Genomic DNA, 18,483 nt, shown 5'->3' on the forward strand with positions numbered 1-18,483 from the left:
TAGTCATATTCATTTTTAATTAATTTTTTATTAATTTGCCCATAATCTCTTAGGCAAAATAAATATCCTTTCTTTTAAAAAGAGTAATGGTCCTTGTACCTCAGATAGGTCGTATATGCACCAGTACATTATTCACAGTTGCCAAAAAACGTAGAAACAACCTAAAAGTCTGTCAACAGATGATTGTTCTTGTTTGTACCATTAAATCAGAACCAACCCATAGCTGATCTTCCAGTGGGTTTTCAGACATAGTTAATCACTCGGGAAGAGATTACTCATTCTTGTAGATAAAATTGTGATCTGCTCATACTTTCTATATGAATCAGTCATAAAGAGGAATGAAACTCTGATAACTTGGTATGGAATGTAAGTCAGAGATGAAAGGACAAATATATGATTCTACTTAGCCCTAGCACTTATATGGAAAAAACCTAGATTAGGAAGAAATGTAAAGATTAAAATTAATTTTATCAGGGATTAGTGGGAGGAGTTCTTAATGAACAAGTATTTCTCTCATATATAGTTTTCCACAGTAAAGTATTTTAAAATAGATAATTGTTCTAGCATCCATTATCCTAAATATATCCTGATCTTTCTATAAGAAAACAAAATGAAATGAAATTAGCAAACTAATTGTTCTTTTTTGTTGTGGCAATTTCAGATCACATACTACCTAAGTCATATTCAGCATTTTAGTATAATTTTTTCATCCCTGTGCTCTAAATGGTTGTGAATGAATCTGGACAGCTAGAAGTTGTTGATCATCTGTCTCCCTCCACCTCCCTTGTTCTCACTCTGCAGGAAATGTCACATTTTAATTCCTTGTTACAGAATTCAAGGAAGTAACATTTTCCTATTCCTGGCTTTCAGATGTACATAATCATCACAGACTAGAAAAAGCAGGCTAAGGGCACAAATTGATTGATCCTTAACGATGTTTCTGTCAAAGTTTATTATCTTTTAAAGAAGCTTACTTGAAGAAGTGACTGCTTTTCTGTTCGTTTTCTTCCCTTGCAATTCTGTGTACGAAACCGCTGTTTCCATACTGTTAAGAAATCACATCTCTGTTGCATTTACTGTGAACCAGCCTGATTTACTGGGGAGAATTTCAGAAAGGAAGTATGTTATTTAGCTCATAAATTCATTTTCACTCATTACACCTCACCCTCCACTTTGACACTCTAGCCAGCTAGGTTCTTTTCCTAGGCTGTGTTTCAGTGGGTAAGGAATACAAGTATCACACACATCAACCTTAACGTATTATTGTTTTTAAGAAGAATAAAGACAAAAACTAGAGCCTGTAGTTCATAACTTGATCATCTTTTAGTTGATAAAACCAATTTTAGGCTTTATCCAATTAAATGTCACATTAAAAATGAATGGTTGGCAGAGCAGTACAAGTGTTGATTCCATCTCTTAGCTTAGGCTCTGTGAAACTGTTGTCATGGTAATGATTTACTTATGCATGATATGCGCTGAAAGCTTTATAACCTCTGTAAATCTAGTGAGTCAAGTTGCTCAGAGATTGAAAGCATTTCAGATTTTGTTACTCAAAATATACCAAAAGCTCCAAACATAATTATTTTAAGTGATAGATGTTTAAACTTTAAACATTATACTCTGTTAACTATCAATGAAGGATCCCCAAACAGGAAGTTTTTTAAAACACTTCCGATAAATGTTAATTTTCAGCTACAGTATCTATCTATCATCATTTCCTGAGATCCTGAGAGCTGCCAACGCCCCTTGTGGAACACTCTGGGAAGCAATTGTGTTCAGAGGGTTTTTTGTATTTTACTTTTCTCCATTTTTGTTTGTTCACTTACAATATGAGTGAAACTAGGATTTATGTAGTATAACATTTGATCTGTAAGTTGTTCTTGCCTTCATTTAAATTGAAACCTTTAAAATCTAAATTCAGCATGTTCTTTAAGAACATAAGAAAAAAAAATTTTCCCCCCTAAAATAATGAGGATCTAGCATTAATATAAGTTTGTTGGGTTTTTTAATGAAATTTTAAGCAAGACATGGCCAACAAAGCCTGGCCCCTGTATCTGAAGGAACATCTTGGATGTATTTTCTGTGATACAATGTGGCAAGAATTGTGCAGCTGTGAGGCCTATCATCCTGGCCTACTTATTTTCACTTGAGACCTTTACTTGGTGCCAAAAGTCTCTTTACAAAAAAGCTAACTTCACTACTATGTGCACATTGTGGTGTTGGCAGCAAGGGGCACACAGCTGCTGGTGCCTACAGGGTATTGAGCCAGTTAAGAGCATAAGAAAGGGACAGCAGAATAGCAAAAGCCGTGACCAAATTATAACCAAGTCACATCACCACTAGTGTAACATTGTTTCCTTTTTTTTTTTTTTTTTTTAAATTTTGGTCAAAATACACTGAAGAAACACTGAATTACTTTCTCTGTCCCTATCCCTAAACCTCTTAAGTAGTAATTGTATAAAGTGTCATTTATGTTCTTCTGTTTCAGACATTAAAGGTTTCTAGATCTGTTACTGTCTAACAGCTTATTTTATTATGCATCTCCAAGAACCACCTGCACTAAGGAAGATTTAATGGAACTAATGTTAAGAGAAGATGATCTAGAAAGGTGTTTATTGACAGTAAAATGTTATGGAGGTAGTCAGTGTTTCTCTAAAGCTAACGAAGAATGTTGAGCATTTGAATTTATGAATTATTTTATATTGGAATTTTAAAAACTGCACAACATCTGACTCTAGTGAAAATACAATTTTAACCTAGATCATATAAGACAAGCAGATTTGTTCTAATTTGGGAATGACCTCTACTGGAAATGTAATTATTGCTAGGCAGACTTTTCCAGAAAGGTTTCACAAGTAATGTTTTATTTTTAAATGTCTATTTGTACTTTATTAACTATGCAAAGGCATTTTACTAGATCTCAGAACACTTAATTGTGCTCATGAGAAATCTATACTTAGATCAAGAAGTTGTTAGAATAGAGTACCAGAGCACTGCATGGTTTAAAATCGGGAAGGGTGTGCATCAGGATTGTATCTTTCTCCATAATTTGTTAAGTTTGTATGCTGAGCAAGTCATTCACAAAACTGGACTCTATAGAGGAGTGTGGCATTAGAGTAGGAGCACAAGTAATGGTTTAAGTAATGTGAGAGAACATCTCACAAGTAACAGTGCGTCCTGTACACCTTTCTCAGTAATGACAGTAGTGTAGAAGAGAATAATTGAAGGAAATGCTCATTCTTACCTCTTCTGCCTTTATGGCCTTGGGAATGAAGTAAGAAGTAGTTATTTGAATTTTGCCATTTTAGAGTATTCAGAATGATCATGACTTGGAGAAACAGTCTGCAGACGTTGTTCAGGTTGTGCCCTTTAGAAGTTAGTCAAGAACCTCAAAAGTCACTGCATAGGTTACTGCTGCTTCCTTCTACTACTGTTACTTCCTTCTACTACTGTTACTTCCTTCTGCTCAGGAATGATCTGGATGGTAGTGTATTCCCTGTTTCAGTTGATAGCCCCTTGCTTGCTTCTGCAGATGGCTGAGAGGAGCAGTAGTTATCAGATTGCTGTCACTATTTCCACTCACCAGGACAGTCAAGAAGAGCTACCACTGACATCAGAAATACAACTTTAGAAAACAGTATTTAGTTGAAATTGTCACTTGTGCATCACCAATTGGATTTATATATATAATTTGTTTTTGTTATGTGCTTTCGAGTCACTTTTGACTCATATAACCCTGTGTACAAGAGCCCTAAATTCTGCTCTATCTGTGCCAACCTCACTGTCTCAGACACACCTACTCCTGCCACCTCAATCACTGAGTTGATCCATCTCATCGAGGGTCTTCCTCTCCTGTACTGTCCTTCCACTCTCCCAAACATGATGTCCCTCTCCAAGGACTGGTCCCTCCTTGCAACATGCCCAAAGTATGTCAGACGAAGCTTCAGAATCCTTGACTACAAGGAGCAGCCTGGCTTCACCTTCTCCAGAACAAACCAGTTTGTTCTCCTAGCAGTCCATGGCTCATTCAACACTCTTCTCCAGCACCACAGCTCAAAGGCATCCATTCTCTTTCTATCATTAGCATCCCTAGTTACGGGGGGGTGGAGGGGTGTGTGTGTGTTTTAAAGAACAGGATGGCCCCAGCCTAATAGCCTCTTTATAATGACCCTCAGCTAGACATTTAGATGTTAATGGACATAAACACAGAGGGACAGGACAGATAATTTAAAATAGATGCCAGCCAATATAAAGGGAGCTCTGGTGGCATAGTCTGTAGGGAGTTGTGCTGCTAACCCAAAGACAGTGCCTTTTTAGTTTTAAATCCACCAGTGCCTCTGCTGGAGAAAGGTGACCAATCTCCAGTGTGATTTTTTTTTTTTGTCAGCCTCGTCAGCATACTAGAGAGGGTTAGCTATGAATCAGTTTCAACTCAAAAAACAGTGAGTTTCCATTTTGAGCCAGCATCAAGATGAGAATACAAATGCTAGAAAAACTCAGAAGATTAATAAAATTCTTGCATGCATAAGGTAAGAGAGCCTGAACATCTGGAGAGGCCAGACACATCAATGTTACATCATACAAGGGTTATAATAAAGTAGTGGAAAACTCTCATACTGTGAGATTACAGACCAGTGAAGACAGTTTAACTGTCTGGCGAAAAAACATTAAAGCTTTTCAGTTTGTTCATGACCATTCATTAGAAGCTGTAGATTACTTTGTAAAAGCAGATAATGAAATATATCTCCTATTAGACAATTTGATGCCTTCCCTTAAATTATGGTCCTGAAGAACCCATTTACTGCAGGGAAATATTGAAATCCTGTGTAAAACAAATTGATATGAGTGGAGCAGGATATCATACTGAGTAAAGCAGTGTTGGTACTGGAAATCTTTAGGGACTATAACTTACTCTTACAAAAGGTCCTGGTTGTGTTCTAATTTTACAGTTTGTTTTCTTGACCTTACAAGAATGTATGTAGACTACTATGTTTGTAATCTTTATCTATAAGGTTATGTATGTAGATTTCCGCTTCCTTTTTGAGAAACTAGTAAATAAATAGGTGAAATGAGTAAGAATGGAGACCCAAAGATATTAGTGAACACTTGAAATGGAAATACAATATAAAGAGGTAAATGTCCAAGATGGCATTAAAGAATTTCTGCATTCCCATTGAGGAATTCCTTATATGTGAATGTTCATATTTAAAATCCTTCATGTGAATACCTACAAGTGGAATCTTTTAACATTAGCTATAAGGTCTGTCAAAATGTATTCGTGATATAATAATATGAATGGGAAATTTGTATTTTTAAATGATGGTCAGGTAGAAGAACTAAATACTTTGTTTTCTGTTCCTGAGCACTTCTATTGGTATATCAAGAATGAGAACTTTAAAAATAGAAAAGAATGGTAACCTTGGTAGACCATGCTGTGGCATGTTGATAAACATACAAGTGATGCTAAATTGATCTGGTTTAAACAAATTAAAGAATGAAATTACTCATTGTGCTTAACTCTAGACATGTATTTTGTGTCTGCAGTAAAAACTATATTTTTCTTCATCATATACACACAAATGTCTACGGAAGCTATTGCTGTGAGAGTGTGTGTGTGTGTGTGTGTGTGTGTAGGTAGGTCAAATCAGATCTGACTGGTACAGAAGGAGATTGTCCCTCCTTCCCCAGCAGAGCATCTGATGGATTCAAACCTTGCGCCTCTGGATTGCAGTGCAGCTTCTTGCCACTAGGCCACAAGAGCTCCCCTGCTGTGACTTTTTAATTGACAATGTATATGTTGTTGTTGTTGTTGTTGTAATGTGCCGTCGAGTCGCTTTCGACTCATAGCGACCCTGTGTACAACAGCCCTAAACTCTGCTCTGTCCTGTGCCAATTGCACTGTCTCTGATACACCCATCCTGATTACCCCAGTCACTGAATCAGTCCACCTTATAGAGGGCCTTTCCCTCCTGCGCTGTCCCTCCACCCTTCCAAGCATGATGTCCCTCTCCAAGGACTGGTCTCTCCTTGCAACATGTCCAAAGTATGTTAGACGGAGCCTCAGAATCCTTTCCTCCAGGGAGCCGCCCGGTTTAACTCTTTCCAGGGTGAATCTGTTTGTTTTCCTAGCAGTCCATGGTATATATATATATATAGAGAGAGAGAGAGAGAGTAAAAATAACACTTGGTTCAAAGTACATTAATAAAACTACATATTGTGATTATAACCTTAACTGTGTTATATAATTAACTTGCTTTTTGTATATAATTAACTTGCTGTTTGTTTGTTTTTGGTAGTCTCTTGTTTTCAGCAGTCACTGTAAAGCAGTGAGTGGCTACTCAGACCATGTCATCCATCAGCAGAGATCATCTACCTCCTCCCTTCGTTGCTGTCTACTCACCGAGCTACCGTCTTTTTTATGTGTGGCCAGTCCACGAGTAAGTGCCCCAGGAGGGGAGACACAAATTAGATAGTAATTGAAGAAATAAACCCAATTTCAGTGATCCATTTCTTAAACAGAATTAAATTATTTGAACCTTGAAAAGCATAAATCTTCAGTATTTGAAAATAATAGTACCCACAGTCTTAGCCTTCCTAAGTCAGCACTTTGTCCCTTTTATTCTTTTGGTTTGAGAATAGTTGTATGGTGGATAGGAGTGACTTCATTCCCTGACCATGTTTCTGTGTCCTCTTATTTAGACAGGGGCTCTAAACTACAATAAAGACAAGCCATCTGTTGCTTTGAATATAACCCAACAGCCAAGTCAGGGGCAGTAGAATATTTGAAAAGGAGGAGTCATTTGTCACTTGCATTGAGGTTTTTGAGGGATTTTTCATAGGAGAGGGCCAAACTGAGGGAGAGATTTGATCTGGCTTTATTGCCTCAGTACAGTCTCCAAATAACAAAAGGAAACATGACTCTAGTAGTGAACGCTTCTAAGGCTGGTTTTCTTCCCCTCCTCACTTTCCTAGTAGGGCCACCTGAACTGTGGTTCACAAAAGTACATGCTCTTGAACAGTGACTTATTTGCAGATTGAGAGAAGTTTATTTGCAGCTTCAGCTTTGAATAGCTGTCTTGATCTTCTCAAAACCCTGTTGATCAAAACATAGTACTCCTGTGATTGCTGGCAACCTTGCTGCACAGGCTCTCTTTGGTAGCCAGGAGTAAGTTACTTTGCTTACATCTTCCATCTCTTTTCTATTCTTGATCAAAACCAAAAGACTGTGGGTACTATTATTATATTTGCTTCTTATATTCCTTATAGAACAAATAGAAGGTGAACTACGTGCAACTGTATGTGCATTTGCAGACATGAAAGATTTTCATTGTTACTAGCCAAAGCTCCAACCCTTATGGACAACCCCACTCTGAACATATTCACACATGCATATGCATAACTCTAAGTGTATTATTTTGTTATTTTCAAAGTAGCTTGAATCTCTTCCTCCTGCCCAGTCCTCCTATTTGCCTGCACAGCAAAAAATTGTATCTGGGGAAGACTGAATATGTGATGATAGCCAGGAAGGAGTAAGACAGTATTTTTATCATTTGGCTAAAGGGCTCTTTTGTGTCATCCACCTTTCTTAATCTGCCTCTCTCTTCATTTCCCCCCCTCACAGAGTTTCTTAATACATTAAATATGAAAGCAAGAACAGGTGGGAGTGGTTTAAATATCTCTTAAAATTTCAAAAACAAGAGAACTCTGAGAGCTCTGGTGGCCTAGTGGCAAAAAGCTGCGCTGCAATCCTGAAGGCATGCAGTTCGAATCTACCGGATGCTCTGCTAGAGAAGGAGGGGCAATCTCCTCCTGTACCAGTCAGGTCCAATTTGACAGTGCATTAAAAAAATAATAATAATAAAATTAAAAATTAATAAAATTTTTTAAAAGAAGAAAAAAAATTCATGGACATAAGCTCTCATCAAGGCAGCCATGTGAACAAGACATTTCCTGAGATTTTTTTTTGAGATGTTTCCATTATCTGATTAATTTTATAACTTGAGGAACGGGAAACTCTTTGCCTTTGAAGCCTCAGTGCTGACCTTGAGTTAAGACAATTTCCCTGTCATATGCTATGAAAACTTAAGGTCAATTTAGAAAGAGCTTTTCCACTGAGGAAGGAATTAATATAGAAGCTTTTTTTCCCTTCTTAGCTGAGAAACATGGAGTTAATAAATAAGACCCAGGAATTCATCTTACAAAAAATGCTAAAGCACTTAGAGCTGTTATGCTTACTTGAGTTAGGCAGGAACACACATGTCCTCAGGAAGGACGCGCTGAATTCTTGATGTAGCCTTTGAAAGTACGATAGTTTAGCAGGTTGGTGAAGCGGAACAATAAGAGGTAATGCATGTTAGGAGTAAAAGGAGTATATATCATTTGTAGAAGGGAAGAATAATATGTTATGCTTCATCTCACCATGCTTTTAAGAAATCAGAAAGACCACTGACATTAGCAGAATAGGTGGAGGCATTTTGGGATAGAGAAATTTAGACTTAGAAATTTAAGACTTTAGATTTAGACTTAGGAAGCAGAATTTGTTCTAAGTAGAATGACCTCGTGGGCATCATGAGTACACAGCTTATATGTAATGCATTGATATTCTATGTTTCTGCGTGTATCTTGATGCAAGGATGTTCAAAAGCAGCTTTGAGAAACATATTTCACTAGTAAATGACTTACAAACCTCCCAATTTTCAGCCTTAAACTTGGAAGGATAGCTGCAAAAATGATCATTGAAAAGAGTGTTAGGGTTTACATCTGGAAAAAGTTGTTTTATTATTAAGCCAGAGTACCTAGAAAAGACTTGCAAACAGAAAGGCCTTTTACATTTTCCTCCTTTTCCTCATACTGACTTTCTACCTTTTGATTTTTATCTTGTAACTGTGAGCCCAAAGTGTTTGTTTATTTATTTAAACCATTTCAGTCCTCCTTTACTATCCCCCCAAAAATGTTTTGGGTTTTAGTAATAAATAATAGTAGTTAGAGGTGCCTGGCAAGTTGTGCTGATGACTCTAAGGCTGCGATGAGCAATCTCCTCCTGTGTGATTTATAGCCTTGGAAATCCAATAGAGTCTCCTGTGAGTTGGTTCCAGTTCAGTGGCATGAGGGTTTTTTGGTTTGGGTTTTGTAATTTATTCTTCATTTGCATATATTCACATTTCAATGGAAAAAAATAAATTACTTGGAAATATTCCTTGTGGAGAAGGTCAGGGTGGTAAGAGGTTATCTAAAACTGCCTTTTTTGGAGTTCTGGGGACCCAGTCTTCTGTAACCCTCTGTAGTTTTACATCCAAGCCATAGATGGCACTGCTCTGTAGTAAACTCAGTTCCACTTCATCTGCATTCCGGGCTAGAATGTTTTCTGGTTGTTGCTAAGTGATGCTGTTTCTCTGTTCTTGGAATCCTCTTGTCTGCAACAGAGGCACCTGCAACCCTGTAGTCTCCAAGGCAGCTGACTGTTTATAACCCCAAGGGCAGCATTTCTCAAGGTGTGACTTGTAGTTTTGGGGTACAGTTTAAAAATAAAGACCTAATGACCTGCCCTTAGACTTCTGGATCAAAATCTACACTTTAGACTAATTCCCACAAAAGGTTCTTGGGCACACTAAAACTTGAGAACCATTTCCCTAAACATTGATTGGGAGATTGCCCATCTTCTTCAGAGGAGTTGGTGGATTTAAACCTTTGGGTTGGCAACACAGTTCCTTACCGTTAAGCCACCAGAGCTCCCCAAAACCACCTAAATAAAATTGTACCACCAGTGTTGTATAGTCTTATTTCTCTCTTATTCCTTATATCCAACTTTGCTTCTGGTCTAATTCCAAGATTTTTCAAAGCAATTTACTAATTCTAAAATGCTCTGGTGGCCTAGTGGCAAGAAGCTGTGCTGTAATTATGAAGTCTTGCCATTCTGTGCCGTCTCCTCAGTGCGATTAACTGCCTCTGAAAACCTACCAGACGGTCAGCAATGGATAGGTTCTGACTCTGTGGTACACAACAACAATAATAATGAGCTTTTATACTTTATATCAACCTAAATTGGCAGATAATCACAACTTCCAAATTTTAACAAAGATAGCTTTCTTATCTTCACCAAACTGCTTATCAGATTATTTCACAGCTATCTGACACAGCTGCTTGTTAGGATTAGGAATCAACAAACCCTAGTTGGAGTAGGATAAAGCCTATATTTCTAAATTGGCAAGGATACTCTACTCCTTGATGAGTGATCAACATGTGTTACTGGGCTGCACCTGTTGTTGGATAATGATATGTATGACCTCTGCCCTAGCTAGGAAATGAATCTAGTATACTCCGCTAATTGTTCACTCTTCTTTCCTCCAGCTAATAGTCAGAAAAAGAAGACTTTAATTTTTTTATTCCTATTGTGTTTGTCCATCTACAATCTAGTTAAAGAAAAATAGAAGTATTCTGCCACAAAAATATTAAGAGCTTCCAGTAATCAAAAGTCATTAGTTCTCAGGGTTTTAAATTATAATTAACTAGCTGTTTTTCTGGCATCACTGTTCTCCGTATGGCTAATAGAGCTTTCAAGTGGGGAGATGAATATGTAGGTAGTTAAATCGAGAGTTATCCCTGACCTGATTTCCCAGTTTGACTGCAAACTCCGACTCTCTTTAGATCTTTAGTTTGTTTCCAGATTGGCCTTATACTGAGGATGCTCAGTAAGAAAAGCCACTTTTGTCAGAACAGGATATTAAACCACTGGACTGAGAGATTTTGAGGTTGAGATTCTCTAAAAGCTTGGCCTGTTTGAAAAATGTGAAAGAGGGGTTTTTTTTAATATCTTTCCTTACAGGTCACCGCAGTGCCGCTGGATTATTACTGTAATGACCGAAGTGCAGAGTATGAGCAGCGCATGCTGAAAGAAGGAGGGAGTTTGGCAGCCAAGCAGTGTTTGTTGAATGGGGCCCCTGAACTGGCTACAGACTGGTTAAATCGACGGTCACAGTTCTTCCCAGAGCCACCTGGAGGACTGTGGAGCATCAGGCCTCACAATGGCTGGTCTTTCATTAGGATTCCAGGTGAGTCCTATGTCTTAGAAAATGTTCCTAGTTTTGGCAAAGGGAGGACTACTCAGATATTCTGTGTAATGACATTTGAGTCAGATATTTTAATTCAAAGCTTTTATCTCCTCAATTGATAATATATAGTTAAGAATGCCCAAGTAACTTAAAATGAGAGAAAAATATTTCTGGATTTGTGTTTTAGTACTTTGTTTTGATAAACTTATATCTGAGAAAGAGTGCTTTGACAAGCAAAAAATAAAACAGGGAGGAGGGGAAATCCAAGATAGGCTTTACCTCAGATTGAATAAATAAGGGTGTCTTGTGCCATAGCTGGTAGAATGAATGAGAATGTCGTCACTCTACAGAAAGCCTAGTTGAAGTAACGTAAACAGTGTCCTGCACGAAGCATTAGCGATCTGAACGATAACGAAAGGAAAAACAGTGTGTTTTGTGCCAAACAGCTAGCAGATTCCCATACCCCCTAGGGTCAAGGTCCAGGTTTGGAAGGAAACTGGGTTTTCATCTCTGCTTTAATGAGACTGCTTGTAAGGAAACTGAGCAGGAATAGTTTATAGTCTCATGTTCTTTACTTGCTTACACCTGCTGACAAATTTGGGAAACACAATTTTGGTTGCTCTGATAACCTAGATTATATCTTATTAGATGTAAGGTATAGCTCCTCTATTTTTAAAGAAGTAATAATTTACTGGTTTTAAGAGTTAACTGGATTTGTATTTACAGGTGTTTTTTCCAATTATTGTTAACTTTGTTAAAGGTAAAGGGGCTCTAGATCAGCCTCTTACTGGCCTTGGGAGTGCTCTGAAACAGAGTACTTTTTTGGATAAATGAGAATGATTTTGTCTGTGGCCTCATAGCTGGCCTAGAACATATGACAGCAGTGAGTAAAGGTATATATATTTATTGTGTGACTATAAGGAGGCGTCCCAAGTGTATATTGAATGCTGCTGAAAAGGGTCAAATCCAGCAAGTCAGGTAAATCCCAGAAGACCAGGTAAGAAGTGAGCGCAGCTATTGAAAGATGCTGGATGGCACCTTATTTCTTTGTCCTTTTATTCTAACTCTTAAGTTCCCAGTACAGGAGTAGCAGGCTTATTGCTGGCGCTGTGGGAATCTCTTGTGGCTTTTCCTGTTCTTTGAAAGAAAAATGGACCTTGTTTAAATAGCAGGAAGTGTCTGAGTTCTTTTAGCATCGATAAAAACCAACAGCCTTACTGGCTGTTTACTGTGAGAACCAACCATCTCCTCACTGACCCCATTGTGCTCTGTAGTCTGGCTGGGGTGGGGTGAGGGAGAGTCACTGAAACCTGTATTTATCTCTTTTTTTTTTTTTTTTTACTCCTTTCACATTTTTTTGCTTCTCTGAGAAGTATTGGTTATGCTATATTCCTTAGACTTAAAACACCTTTAATAAGTGTTCATGTTTTACTAGGAGAAGACTGTATACTTCCTTCTTTAAAGGTTTCATTATTGCAAGCAAGCATACCTCACTTAACACACCTACTCACAAAGCCAGTTTGAAAAAAGATATTTGATTTCTCATCAAGGATCTCTGTAGCATAATGGTTTGAGTGTTGGACAGCTAACTGAAAGATTGGCATTTCAAACTCATGAGCCCCTCCAGGGAAGAAGGATGAGGCAATTTATCCACGTTAAAATTTAAAGCCTTGTAGAGTACCCTATAGGACAGTTCTCTTCTGTCATACAGAACTGTTATGAGTTGGAATTAAGTCAGTAGCCGTGAGTAATTTTTTATGTATGGGCTACATTCTTGTTTTATTTCTCACAGAATCTTATAGTAAGAACCACTATCTAAATAGAAATACCATAAGATTGTAATGACTGTTGATCAGAATAATTTAAGTTTGTTCATTTTTACCTCACTCACACACACACACCCTCAGCTCAGCTTGTGTTTTAAAGAGGCTGGAGGCATGTTTGGCTTGGCAGAATCAGCCTGATTTCTAGGGAATTGTATTATTACTGCTGTCTCTGTTCCTTGCTTAGCACCAGGTGGTGCTCTTGTCCACTGTAACTTGGTAGCTCTTAAGAAATTACAGAGTGAATTGCAGGTGTTTTAAGGCAAGTGCTGAAGTCTGTAGCTGCTTAGGCCTTTTCCTTTGGAATACTAGGCTAAGAGCCATGTGAATACAATTCTCCTCCCATACTACATAAAAATTAACCTGCAACAGGTATCCTTCTTGCCCCTTCAGGTGCATGAACGTTGCATCTTTAGCATTCATATGCCCATTTTCAACTTTAAGCCTTCCTAATCCTGATCACTGTAGTTATTATCTTAAATGTGAGAGACAAGTGAAAATCATGGAATCATGATTTTGGAATTAATTGAAGCTTCTCAGAATTCACAGGATAAGTTTGTATGTGATTAAATATTTGTTCAGTGTGTATATGTTTAAATGGGGTAAGAAAGTAAACAGACTGCAGAGAGCTGATGAGCTTGGCTTGTGCATTCTCATTTATAGCCTTTTTTTAACTCTGGGGAATGTTTAGGTGCTATCAAAATTAGTTAATCCAATTAAAGGAGAAAAGTGATAGTGACAAGAAGAAAACCTTGAAGTTATTATGAAATTGTTGCTGCCTTGGAATATATATCTCTAGTCTGATGCAAGGCTGAGTAGTTGGTTGTGTCCAAGCTGCAGTCGTTTGATTGTGTTCGTAGAGAGCAACAGAATGAGGAGCATTTCCATAATCTAAACAGGACTAAACAAAGAGACTGAACAAAGGTGTTGTGTCACAGACAGCATCAGGGGAGGGGTTGTGGCCTGGCAGTGTTCCGAAGGTGGGAAAAGTCAGGCTTTAGTGCAGAGGAGTAAACATCCAGGACCTAAGGCTTTGTAACAAAAACAGAGCTGCTGGTGATTTGTTATGGTGTTGTCAGCACATTCGTTCTTGTTCAGTTTATACAATAATTGTACACTTGGCAAATAGTGGCGGGAACAGAGAACCGGCTGTTGAGAACTTTTGGATTGCTCTCAGCAGTCCACCTCTGCAGTTCTTCAGAAGAGCTCTGCTTCAAACTCAGGAACTAAGGATGGAAAACACGCTTTTTCTAACCATTTTCTTTTCTGTTTTACTTGTTTGTATAATATTTCTCTCCTCCCGGTCTGTGTTCCACACCCCCGAAAGCCTCATATCTTCCCCCTCCTAATGGCAACAATTGTTCAGAGCATGTTTATGGACCCAGTGTGCAAACAGGAAACTCTGCTTCCTGAAATATGATGGGAGTTGAATGATACTCAATGGATAGTAGATGAAAATTTGTGACTTAAGTGTTCCTTAAAGATCTCTGGCTGAAATGCTTTTTAAAGTGTGGGGGAAGGGAAGAGAAAGGAGAAAGCTTCAATTAGAAAGCAACTGTGTTTTCCAGCAACTCAAAATTAGTTTTTACAGAAAAGCTAAATAAGCCCTGTTGTCTTCATTGTGTTACTGTTTGGGATAATGGCATTTACCAGCCAACCTGCCTGAAATCATCCAGGAGAGGATATTTTGGTTTATTTTAAGATGAAGGGGAAGAAGTCATGTCGATAAGTTTATTTACAATTTTCAGTGTTTAAGTGTCTACAAGGATATTCAAAGACAGCCCTTGTTTCTCTTTTCTCGTACCATCTGAGGTAAACTATCCAACCACAAAACTAGCAGAAGCAGATATCAAGATACTGAATAAACAAAGAGAAAGCCGATTTCTCAGGTCACTAACAGCAGAAATAATGTGAACTTCTCATACAGGTACATCAACTGTACCTGGTACCCACTTTGTAAGGATGCTCTCCATTGCCTTGGCTATAGATGTCTGATAAAAGCTATAAGTTAGGAGGGTGCCTACGTTTCCCTCTTTTGGAATATTACTAGAGACATGGTTTTAATGGTGCTTTGCCTTCTTCTAGGACATTTTTTATGGTGATAAGCATCCTAATTGTAGCAATTTTGGCTGCATACAGCTTTGCAGTCAGTGATTTTGCTGTTTCAATTAAATACAGTTTCCCCCTCACCCTTTTTCTTCTCCCCAGGCAAGGAAAGCCTCATCACTGACAGTGGAAAGCTGTATGCCCTTGATGTTCTGCTGACTCGGCTCAAGTCTCAAGGACATAGGGTCCTTATCTACTCACAGATGACCAGGATGATAGACCTGCTGGAGGTAGGAGAGAGAGACTTGGGAATCTAGTGCAGCTTGCCATTTAACTTGTAGGAATCAAGTGTCTATGCCATGTTAGTCCTGCTTAATGGGAGCCCCAAAGCATGTCTGTGGCATTTTATAGTATATAAGGGAGCAAAAGCAGTCCTGGCAGATGTGACAGTGTGCAAAGGACTTCTTTGTCTCCTGTATCAATGAATTAAGAAACCCTTCTGTCCTTTACTGAAACTTAAATACCCGAATATTAAAATAGTTAAGAGAGCTCTGGTGGCCTTGAGAATAAGGATCAGCACCTAGGAATCATCTTAAAAATCCCTCTTAAAGTTCTATATAGAAAACATGGCTTCAATGTAAAAACCAGAGAGCTATTTAGCTTGAGTTGGTATAGTCATTCTCAGCTTAATTTCCTATTGCAGTCTTCTAGTATGCTTTGAAAAACACTGATGTCTGGGCATCAAGACATTTAAAAGTTTTGAAATTGGTTCTGATAAATGAGACTGACCTCCATTGGGTTATTGGTGAAAGAAAGAGCTGTGGCAAGGAAACTTTTGTTTCTTCAATTACTTCCTTATTGGGGCTTTCTTTACTTTATTGTCTGAGTATGAGAGAGATTAGGTCATGAATGTAGATATTAGAGAGGGAAAGTGAAGACAGTCACAGTCTACTGGAATGAGCCTTTATTGTGAGAAGATTGCAAACCCACTGGTTGAGATACTAACTCACATGGATGCCAAATTTTCCTGTTTATTTGTGAGTTTTATTTCTATATGTAAAGCTTTGGTGTCTAGTCCTGCTGTTCCCTTGGACCATAGTCATCCCTATCTACGAATAAGGGAATAAAGATCACATCAATGCAAAAAAGGAATGAAGAGTGAGTGGTGACAAAGCTGGGTTGTTGGGATTTTTGGAAGCCAAAGATGGGCTGCTGAATTTTGCACTGAGTTTATCTGAAATGAGTGAGAAGGTCCTTTAAATTATTTTGAGTTACTAGATTAATAATTATTAAATTATTAATATAAATCTTAAATTATTTTAAAGTGTGTTTAACAATAAGTCTGACATTTCTTTCAGTATTTAATCCTTTGAATGCTGTTGATAGTCCAGACTTGGTTTTCATGTGTGTGTCACCTAGTTCTGAATATTAGGAAAGAATGCATCTAGGGATCTTTGGTGGCCTGGTGCCAAGAAGCTGCATTGCAATCCCAAAGGCGTTCAGTTCAGATCCACCAGATGCTACACTGAAGAAAGAGGGACAATCTCCTGTGCCAGCCGGATCCCATTTAACGATACACACAAACACACACCAAAAAAAGGAAAGAGAAGAATGCATCTAAGAGACTAAATTACCCTTAAGAAAGATGTTTGAGCCATTGTGTTGTATGTAAATCTTGTTTACACTAAAAACTCTCATTCAATAGTCCACAATAAAAGGACTACCTTAAGGGGGCTCTGGTGGCCTAGCGGCAAGAAGCTGCACTCCAACCACAGAGGTACACGGTTTGAATCCACCAGATGCTCTGCTGATGAAGAAGGGGCAATCTCCTCCTGTACCAGTCAGATCTAATTTGATGATACACACAAAATATAATAATTTTTTTTTTTAAAAAAAAAAGGACTACCTGTGCCTTTATGAGCTCTGGGGACTGACTGTTAAGAAACTACACCGCAGTCCAAAGGCACGCAGTTCAAATCCACCAGCTGCTCCTCAGGAGGAAGATGACAGTCTCCTCTCACGTCATTTACTGTCTTTGAAAACCCCCTAGAGGGTCAGCTATGGGTTGAGTCCCACAAGACGCAACCACTGCTTGTATCTCTAATGTTCTGTTCAAACCACACGAAGCCAGTATCCAAAACAACACAGCTAACTTTCCTGCTGTAGAACTCTTTCTGTAAAGTACACTTACATGCCTTGCCTTGAATTGTCAGGGGGAAAATATGAAATGGTCATCTTCAGCAGCTAAAAATGCTTTTAAAAAGCTGCATGCTAAATAAAGTAGATGATCTCTTTTTTCCAAAGATACATCATCACTATGTCAACTTCTAAGTTTATTAATTTTAAGTCCCAAAGGAAAGCAGGTAAGCTACCAAAAAATAAACTATCCCTGTTAGGAAAAGGTGAATTTGCATTTTGATTGAAACATCCATTGTTCTGTGTATTACATACTTCTTGTTATGTGCCTTGAGTCACAATGATCCTGTGTACAACAGCTCTGAACCCTGCACTCTCTTGAGCCAATTTCATTGTCTCTGGCACACCTACCACCATTCCCCCCATAACTGAGTCAGTCCATCTTATCCTGGGTCTTCCTCTCTTGCTCTTTCCCTCCACCCTTCCAGGCATGATGTTTTTCTCCAAGGATTGGGCCTTCTTGGCAACCTGCCCAAAGTATGTGAGGTTGAACTTCACATACTTCCTTGCCTCCAGGTAGCAGCTTGATTTCACCCTCTTTAGGACAGACCTTTTTGTTTCTCCTTGCAGTCCATGATACCTTCAGTACTCTTCTCTAGCATCACAACTCAAAGGCACTGTTTTCTCTATCATCCTTAGTCATTTTCCAGCTCTGTGCTACATAGCAAGTAATTATGAAGACCATAGTCTGGATCCGGTGCACCTTAGTCTCCAGACTGACATCATTGATCTTCAATACTCTGGAGAGGTCCCTGACAGCAAATTTTTCCCAGTGCAATTCATCTTTTCATTTCTTGGATACTGGTACCAAAAATGTTGATTGTGGAGCCAAGCAAGCTGAAGCTGTTAACAACTTCATTTTCTTCTTCATCTTTCATGATGCTGCCAGTTGTCCCAGTGATGGGAGTCTTTGATTTCTTGATGTTGAACTTCAATCCATATTGAAGGCTGCAGTTCTTGACCTTCTGCAGCACATGCCTCAGGTGGTCCTCCGTTTCAGCAAGCAAGGTTTTATTATCAGTATAACATAGGTTTTTGATCAGTCTTCCTCCAATCTTGATACCACATTCCTCCTCATAAAGTCTAGTCTCCCAGATGATCTATACTGCATTTAGATTGAAAGGTATGGAGATAGAATGCATCCCTGGCATACACCTTTCCTGATTTTGAACCATGCAGTGTTTTCTTGCTCTGTTCTGATGACCACTTTCTGGTCCAAGGATTGTTGTGGTGGTGGTGGTGGTGGTGGTGGTGGTAGTGCTATGTGCCATCAAGTCGCTTGCGACTCATAGTGACCCTATTTACAACAGTCCTAAACTCTGCTCTATCCTGTGCCAATCACACTGCCTCTAACACACCCATCCCCATT

General features: G+C 38.5%; 1 protein-coding gene across 1 annotated transcript in view; it reads left to right on the forward strand.

Moving 5' to 3' along the window:
* INO80 (INO80 complex subunit) overlaps nucleotides 1–18,483 on the forward strand; it is a 121,666-nt gene that overhangs the window by 62,283 nt on the left and 40,900 nt on the right. The window contains exons 24-26 of the mRNA XM_006882999.1: nucleotides 6,298–6,438; nucleotides 10,824–11,049; nucleotides 15,081–15,208. Of these exons, the coding sequence (XP_006883061.1) occupies nucleotides 6,298–6,438; nucleotides 10,824–11,049; nucleotides 15,081–15,208 (495 nt within the window). The remainder of the gene's footprint in view (nucleotides 1–6,297; nucleotides 6,439–10,823; nucleotides 11,050–15,080; nucleotides 15,209–18,483) is intronic.

Source organism: Elephantulus edwardii, unplaced genomic scaffold (genome assembly GCF_000299155.1).
Source record: "Elephantulus edwardii isolate Elephantulus edwardi_28Jun2011 unplaced genomic scaffold, EleEdw1.0 scaffold00026, whole genome shotgun sequence".
NCBI lineage: Eukaryota > Metazoa > Chordata > Mammalia > Macroscelidea > Macroscelididae > Elephantulus > Elephantulus edwardii.